Source organism: Rhagoletis zephyria, unplaced genomic scaffold, assembly GCF_001687245.7.
Source record: "Rhagoletis zephyria isolate East Lansing unplaced genomic scaffold, Rhagoletis_zephyria_1.1 Rzeph_scaffold_20065, whole genome shotgun sequence".
Taxonomy (NCBI): domain Eukaryota; kingdom Metazoa; phylum Arthropoda; class Insecta; order Diptera; family Tephritidae; genus Rhagoletis; species Rhagoletis zephyria.
The window spans coordinates 1-8,708 of record NW_016177124.1 but is presented as its reverse complement, the minus strand read 5'-3'; the positions used below and the strand labels follow the sequence as shown (position 1 = coordinate 8,708).

Below are 8,708 nucleotides of genomic sequence, written 5' to 3'. Positions count from 1 at the left end.
GGGCATCTTGAACAGAATATTAATGTCGCTTATGTATGTCTATATGGATTTAAGTATTTTGCTACAGGTTTCCGTCGTATTCTATGCAGCTTATTAAGCTACTCCACACAACAGTTGGTTGGTTGTTGACTGATTAGCACTCCAAGAGACGTGAATATATTAATTCATTTTCGTTATATGGAAAGTACGTATGTATGTATGCATGTATCTATGTGTATCTTTGCATATAACTTTAACTTAAAAAGTTGTTGAAAAAGGTTAAAAGAAGACTTTTATCACTTAAGATGTTGCCGATCGCGTCATGTGTATGTATGTATGTATGTATGTATGTTCATTTGCACTTTCTAAAATCTCTGTCTGCTGCCACTTTTAAATACAAAACTGTTGAATTCATTTGAAAAACGCACTGGCAATCGCAAAATATAAACAAGTCCACAATTATTTATACAAAAGAATTATTAGAAACAGTATCCATAAGTACGTATGTCTGTTTATTTGTATCCATATGAATGTACAGACCAACGACAGGCAGCTAATGCCAGCAGCGCGGCAACCAAAAATCAACTGAAAACGACAATCGACATTCAAAGCGGCGGCAGTCGACTCGCCAGTGACCAACATATTGAATGCCCATAAATATGTATGTATGTAAGTACACATGCACATATCCACTTATATATGTATATACATACATATTTACGTTCAAAATATATACAATCCACTTCATATAGCCGCGAAAGCAATAAAAACGAAAGGCAAGAAGCTCCAAACGCCAAAACAACAATAACAATAACTTAAGCAGCGCCAACAATACTAACGCTTCGGTGGAATTGTTGCAACAACAATAAAAATATAAATTTTATTTACCCACATACATATGTATATATATATATATAAATATCTACGAGCAGTGTTGCCACGGAGAAATTTTTTTTCGCGTCTTCCAACTCACGTCACTGTTGACAGTTATAATTTCGAGGAAGTAGAGAATTTCGTTTACTTGGGAACCAGCAGAGTTAACACCGATAATAATGTCAGGATAGAAGTCCAACGCAGAATCGCTCTAGCCAGTCCATTTCAGGAATTCTGTCCTTGAAGGGTTTGTAGAAGAATAATTTGGGATCATCCAGGAATGGCTTGAGAACCTCCAAATTACCCCGAAGATCTCCTTTTTTCATGCTTTCGGTAAATGGGACAATGGTGGAATTCAGTAAGTTTATGTGCAAGCCCTTTCCAGCACACAACTATATATTCCTGTAAACAAGGTTGCTAAAATGTTTGCAGATACATATTTTCTATTTTTCGTAAATAACTGTTAGTGTCGCGAAACCTACCAAAACCCAATCTAGCCTACCAACCTACCAAATGGAAATAAACCTACCAGTTTTGGTAGGAAAAGCGCATCTGTGGCAACACTGTATACGACTATGTGTAGTAAATACAAAAGCAGCGTAGCCCAGCTGTAAAAGCTTTTATGTACAACCGCCTGCACACTGGTGCGATTCTTCTTTTCCATTGGCATTCCATAAAATAGGAGAAAGTGCGTAACCCATTAGGTTGATCCAAATCTTTAGTCTCTGGTTAAAAAAAAAAATTCTTTATCCCTTTTCTAAAAAATTGATTCAAAACAGATGTTACACGCACTAAGATTCTTATCGTCCCATGTATTTAAAATGAGGAAAATTAATTTTTTTCTTACAGTTGCTATAAAATCATTAAAAACAAATATTTTTTTGATCGAATAAGAATAATGGGCATATTTAACGGGGTTCCTTTTTCATTTTCCATAATTCTAAGGGGTGGGAGCAGAAAAATTACAGAAAGTTCATTTTTTTCCTGTGTATTCTCGAAACACCCTAGCGTACATATATACGGAGAAACATGCTCACACATCATCCCGTATTAAAATAAAAATTTCAATTTGATAAGATTTGACTACTTGGAATCGATTGGATCCGCATGAAATTAGACAGTAATAGTTATTGCCCAACTGCATCCCATTGAGACTAGTCTAGGTTTATTCACTTAGAGATCAGTCTTAGAATTCCTTTATAAAATTTAAATATCGTCGATGTTTTTGCAAATTTTACAGGAGAGCGAAAAAACGGGTTTCCTTTGAAGGCATTGCCTTGAGAGGCGGTATTTTTTCTAGCTATTATTTTACAAATCTGTTGCTTTAAAGCTGATTTTACGATTTTTATGCATAAATCTCGATGCCTGGAGTTCGGGGTAACCAAATCACATTTTTGCCACAACGGCGATTTCGGCGGTTTTGCAACTGCGATCTATGAAATGTGTACATCGATGATTGTTCAGCTAACAATTAGTACATATGTATGTATGTATCTTCCAGCGATAACGAAATAAATATAATTTGGCCCAGTTCAGCTGTGAGCATGTGCGTGTGGGATTTATGACTGGGGTAAACGCATACAAATAAAGCTAAAACCAGAAATTAAATGCAATCCCAATAAACATTGGGCTTGGTTAAAAGTTGGAAAATGATTGGAAAACGAACCGTTTTTTAGAGTCTCACCTTCGATAACGAATGTGGCATAAGTTAGTATTCGATTCGAAAACTAGGCCATTCTCCAACGAAACGGAACGCTCGACGCGCTAATTTAGGGACGGCAGTAAGGTTGGTTATTAGTTCGTTCTCAGTTCGATATGCATATTGGATATCGAAGGTAATTTTCGAACGTTCGCCACAATGTTTATTGGGATCCAACACAAACGGCGATACATATGTACATATGTATGTACAATAAACCAAACAATAAAAAAGCCATCTAGAGGAAAAAGCTCCGACAAAGGAATACAAGTAGATGAATGAAGACATCGGAAGTCATACGCATAAATGTCATTCCAGCTTTGTGTCCTATACCGCGAAAAGAGGGTCAGCAATTGCAAGTTAATACATAGTACATACATACGTACAATTGCAGTTGCATATTAGTCCAGCATGAAAATGTAAATAATAGGAGATATAGAAAGTGATAAAATAGTGCATGGGAAAGAGGAAATGTAACATAGCCTAACATCTTGTACATATTTATATATGTACCTACATAGATGCACATTGACATTTGTATTTGCATACGTACATATGTCTATATGTATGTACTAGGGTGGGTACATTTTTTTTTTTACTATGCGCGTATAGCATAGGAGGATTCTATGTATAATTCTAAGCAAATTTGCCGAAGAGACCATGGGTCTAAAATCTAGTTAGAGCTTGCCACATTGCCAAAATACATAGGTTTCGAAGGAAATGTGAAATGTGTGGCCTCCGGTGGAAATTTTACAATTAACATATGAAAATAAGTGCAGCAATGGATTCCTCACACCAAAAAACCCCTCAAAGCATGTTTTTATATAAAATTTAAGCACGTCCTTACGACATTACAGCAAAATGCTAAGAAACCTACTTTCGGAATTTGGCAAACTCCAAATAGATTTTAGACCCATGGTTTCTTTGGCAAATTTGCTTAGAATTACACGTAGCATGCGTCTGTGCTAAACGCGCATAGTCGAAAAAATCTCCCATATAAATTGACCTGCCCTAGTATGAACATATGTTAGACCGCATCACGACGTATGCGCCAGGAAAAAAGTTCAATTTTTTCCAAGCGATTTTGAACACCCACTATGAAGGTGTATAGGAGACTAAATTTTTTTCGGCACTCGGTAAAAGGGCTAAATTGTTTTTTTAATAATATTTTTATCCCCAAGAAAATACTAATACATTTTCAATAAACAACTTGGTAGGAAAATTTTGTTTTTGCAAACGAATATGGGAGCTTCGAATTCCCACGAATAAGCAAATCATAGTTTGATATACACGAATTTTCATAAAAATTTTAAACATTTTACTCAGATTTCAAAAAGTTCCATCCTTTGCCCGGCGCTAAATATAATCATTTGTGCTCAACTATAATTTTTCAGTTCTAAGGCCACATAATATCGCTATTACAATACATACAACCAAATCGCCTTTATTCTTCTCCATACAAAATCGACCCAGCGTAATGTACATACTTACATACGTGCTTATTGCAGGTATGCAAAGTACTCGTGTGTTTGCCAACTGTTGAATGATTTGCGTGTGGCTTGGGTGGGACAGCTACTTGCTTGTGGTTAAGCCTGCCCAAATGCAGACATACATACATATGTAAGTATGTATGTATGTAAAAACGTTAAAATAAGACTTGGCATGATTACAAATATTTCACCGTCTAGAAGACGGATACAACATTTTCAAGTGTGCTGGATTTTAAGGAAAGACTGTTCCAACCAATCACGGCTACTGATAACGACAATCCCTTAGGGACAATATCTCTACCTAAATCAGGAAATTGGTAATTGTATTTAGTTCGTGCAAAGTAAGCGTTTCGACTAGCTCAAATATAGTAAATACATTTGTTTGGACTTATTTTATTTGACGTCAAATCAACTGTATTAAATATAGATTCCAATGTCAAAAGTCAATTAGAAAACGAAACCACCTTTCGTGCTAAGATAGTTAAGCTTGTGTTACAACAACAACAACAACAAAACCAAATAGGCCTTTTTTTTTTATACGCTGCCTATAATTGTTAGATAGTGTGTTTAAGTTAAGTGTACCTCCTATCCATTGCTTATGTCATTGGCTCTACTCATCCTTATTTGAAGTGGTCAATTTGTAGTTAGTAACGCGGCGTCTGAGCACATACACATACATACTTATTTATAGCCATATATGCGGAAGCATATTTTGTTTGTTTTCAATATGCCGCGCGTTCCGGTATCGCACGGAATCGGTGTTTTGCGTTGATAGCTTTTAGGCGCGACCGTTGTGCATACACATACAGACACGCATACACAAAATGGTGCATACCCAGTAGACAAAACATAAAGTAATAAATAATACACAGCCCAGATATTTCGAAACGTTACGACACCTGTAAGTTACAAGCAGGGACCGAAAATAATAATTATAATTTTTTTTTATTCTAATAAAAAAATCAACTTGTTGTAAGTGTCGTAAAACAGTTTTAACTCTACTCACATATATGTATTCGTACATCCTACTGTAATCTATAATGATTTTTATTTTTCGAGTTTAACCAATACAAATTAAAAATAATAATTAATATTTGAGTTTTATTTTTTCGTCTAAAATAAAATATTATATGATTTTTTTTCGCTCAGATATAATATTTACTGAGTTTTTTTCACTTAAGAATAGTGATCATTCAAAAGCTATATTAACGCGATTTCCGACATATTCTTTTCAGAAGTAGCGACACTCTAATAAAAGGGATACGTCTCAAAATTTTTCAGTTCAAAATTTTCTGCTGTATGCGTCTGTATGGCCTTTTAAAGGAACATAATTTTTAGGTGGAAAAATACAAGTCAATAATAATTATTATCTCTGAGAGCGAAAAATAAAAATCAAATACTAATTAAATATTTTCCGTTGAGCGAAAAAATAAAACTCAATATTAATTATAATTTCTAAGCGAAAAAATAAAAATCATAAATTTACGATTAAAGGCTGATTTAAGTTGTATTATTCATAGTGATTAAGGTTCCCGGTTGCAACAATAAAAACACCTGAATCAGCTGATTTATCGATTCTGGCACGAAATGTGGTTTTTGTGTTTCTCACGCCTTACGAAATTTCGGCATATATTGGCACTTTTGAGTGAGTAATATTTTTTTACTCTCAAATTACCGAACCCTGTCTGGGAAGCGTGAGGAACAAAGCTAGTGTGAACTGGCATGGAAATAATACGACTTTAATGGATTGAAAATTCATATAAAAGTACGCAGTGAGCCTTTGAACAATAATGCATTGTAGGAGTGTGACAGTGGCGCATTATTTAGTTACAAAATATGTAAAAAGTATGAGTGCGAAAGCGGGAGATAACTACATATGTACATAATAGTGCTTAGGATTCCATGAACAATTTTCGTATATATTTTTTGTGCTATACATAAATACATAAGGTGTACTTAAATTCAACTTTAGCTATAAACGGTGACACCGACAATCTGATACAATTGCTTGCCTGAACATAACGGTTAAAAGCTCCTCTAAGTATGGTGTATATACATATGTACATATGTTTAAGAAATAAGGCTTTCGCTAGAGTTTGATGGTTTGATGGCAAATACCAGCATCAACTAAATTCCAGGTGATTTAATTACCTTTACTTTCAGTTTCCATTTCATTTTTATATATAAACGTGTTAATTTGCGTGACCGTGTGCTTGATTGTAACTTATATGTTCCAACACCATTTATCCGATTGATTTTAAAATTGTTTAAGTTGTTTTGAGCCTGCTTGCGCGGTTTTATGAGTTGGTCTGAATCCGATTGATGGTGCTGGGGTCGATAAATCAGGAAACATTGTTATCGTTTATGGTCCGCTTGGGTTTTCATATTCGTATACATACAGCTTTACTTAAAAATATACAATTTCCGGACAGATCCAAATGTTACAAACACATGTTACACAAAGCATTTTAACTCAGAGCTCCCCGGAAAGGAACACAACAGAATCGTGGTCAAGCTTTTGCCAGAAGGTAAATATGCGGTCTGCGAACACTTTTTGGTATGTATATCTAATATCAAAAATTAAAAATTTTGAACAAATACGCTTTTAAATGCTGTGCGTGATATTTAGGTAGATTAGATAGATCTAGGCTGTTCAGGTATTCATCAGACTCAGATTTATGCTTTGTATAAATAACCTTAATGACATCTGAAAAATAATTTACTTGCAAATATTTAAAGAAAGTTAGTGAATAGTATTCCCGTGGTTGGTCACGTTGGGATATAGGAGAAAAATTCCAATTAAATACTTTAAAAAGAAAATTTGATACAAATTTTGGCAACCGGTATAATTTCTTTGGCACAACTATTTCCTACCACCCAGCAGCAAAGTTCACTAATGATGTAAACTAATCTTCCTAAAAGTATGCTTCCTTTTGCTATAATAAATGAATGACTACTTTGTACATAGTTTGTTACATACATATCTACATCAATGCGTAATGTACTTACACTAGCAGCAAATTAAAGTGCACACCTTGTTCTAATATAATATATTATTCACAATTATTTATGAAAATAGAGTTAATTATATAATATAAACCATATAAATAAAAATTTTACACTTAATGTAAAGTTCACAAAAATTCCAAAAATTTTCAATTTTTTATTCAAATATTCGAGTGCTTATGCAGCTTTTTAGCCCATTTTAGTGAAATAAAGTGCACGTTTCAAGTCGCTTAAAGTTACCGTTGATTTTTTAGAAGTTTTTTTTTTTGTCGCCTTTGCTTCCATATAACGAATAAAAAAAGTTCATTTTTATATGGAAGAAACCTGCAACATCCTCCACAAAAAAATTGAATGTGCTAAAGAACTGCATACTCGAAAATTCTTCTAGAAATTCTTAATAAATTTGATTTTTTTGGAATTTTTTTGAACTTTATATAGAATGTGAAACATTGATTTTTTGTGGTTTATAACTATTATAGAATGCACTATATGCGGCCGCTGTGGTATATGGGTTCAAGCCCGGCGCGCTTCCACTCCGCAGGACCTGGGTTCAAGCCCGATTTAACCCAACATCAAAAAATGTAATACAAAAAAGGTTTTTTTTCTAATAGCGGTCGCCCTTCGGCAGGCAATGGCAAACCTACAAGTATATTTCTGCCATTAAAAACAGCTTCTCATAAATGTACAATCGCCGTTCGGAGCCGGCGTGAAACTGCAGGTGCCTCCGCTTTGTGTGACAACATCAAGGCGCACGCCACAAATCGGAGGAGAAGCTCGGCCAATCACTACATACATACATATCGAGCCCTAACCGCCAAAATAACGTAAACGCCATTTTTTTTCAAAATTTTCCTTTCGATGCAGAAATACATCTAGATGCTCGAGGAATATTTCTGCATCAAAAAAAAATTTTTGAAAAAAATGTCGCTTACGTTATTTTGGCGGTTAGGGCTCGATATGTGTAAGCGCCAATCTATTGCAAAAAATTGTTGATGAAAATAATTGTGAATATTATATTAGAACAAGGTGTGCACTTTAATTTGTCTGATAGTGTACATATGTTCATATGTCTGTACGTANTACATATGTATGTACATAAGTGAAATGACTGGCGTGCTGTTTTGGACTCGGCCAAAATCGCTTAGGTGGTTACAGTGCCAATAAAGAAGAAGAAGATGTACATAAGTGCATATAGTTATATTAGCTTTTAACAATAAAAATTAGGTTCTCACTCACTTTCTTTTCATTGTTGCTCGGTGATTCTGGCGTGAGTGGTGCCTTCTTTGGCAGTGTTCCATTACTTATCACAGTTAATGCTGTTGGCCTCTGCACTTTTTCAGGCACAAATTTGAACTCGTAAAGGTCGTTGCCTCCCCAGCTGGCAAGGCAATTCTTTTTGTCCACGTACTGAGTAATATCCTTTTTCGATATCATTTTGAGAATTTCCAGCGCTTTGGCTGGTAGGAAACCCTTTATGATTTTAAACGCAGCTGTGACGAAGAAATTCCGTTAATATAATATGAATTTTTCAATAAGACATATATAAAAAGGAATTAACTTACCATTCAGCATCCAAGCCATTTCAAAAACTAGTATATAATTTAATGTATTCGGATAGTACATTTTGAATGTTTCAATAATTCGCTTGACAAAGTCCAGAT

At 34.6% G+C, this 8,708-nt stretch overlaps 1 protein-coding gene and 1 long non-coding RNA gene across 2 annotated transcripts; both read right to left on the bottom strand.

Moving 5' to 3' along the window:
* Window positions 1-203: 203 nt before the first annotated feature.
* On the bottom strand, window positions 204-577 carry LOC108380683 (uncharacterized). The gene is made up of 2 exons (XR_001849579.1): window positions 482-577; window positions 204-366 (listed from the first exon to the last, which is right to left on the bottom strand). It is a non-coding gene; the product is annotated as an uncharacterized LOC108380683 (long non-coding RNA).
* A 7,670-nt stretch (window positions 578-8,247) lies between these two features.
* On the bottom strand, window positions 8,248-8,694 carry LOC108380682 (motile sperm domain-containing protein 2-like). Its single transcript, XM_017637073.1, has 2 exons — window positions 8,610-8,694; window positions 8,248-8,537 (listed from the first exon to the last, which is right to left on the bottom strand). The coding sequence occupies exons 1-2, from the start codon at window positions 8,668-8,670 to the stop codon at window positions 8,248-8,250; spliced, it is 351 nt and encodes a 116-aa protein (XP_017492562.1). The 5' UTR covers window positions 8,671-8,694.
* Between the last annotated feature and the right edge of the window lie 14 nt (window positions 8,695-8,708).

Coding starts and splice junctions, on each gene's coding strand:
- LOC108380682 (XM_017637073.1), bottom strand. CDS start 8,670: ATGTACTATCCGAATACATTAAATTATATACTAGTTTTTGAAATGGCT. Junction 8,538..8,609: donor AATGGCTTGGATGCTGAATG/GTAAGTTAATTC, acceptor TCTTCGTCACAG/CTGCGTTTAAAATCATAAAG.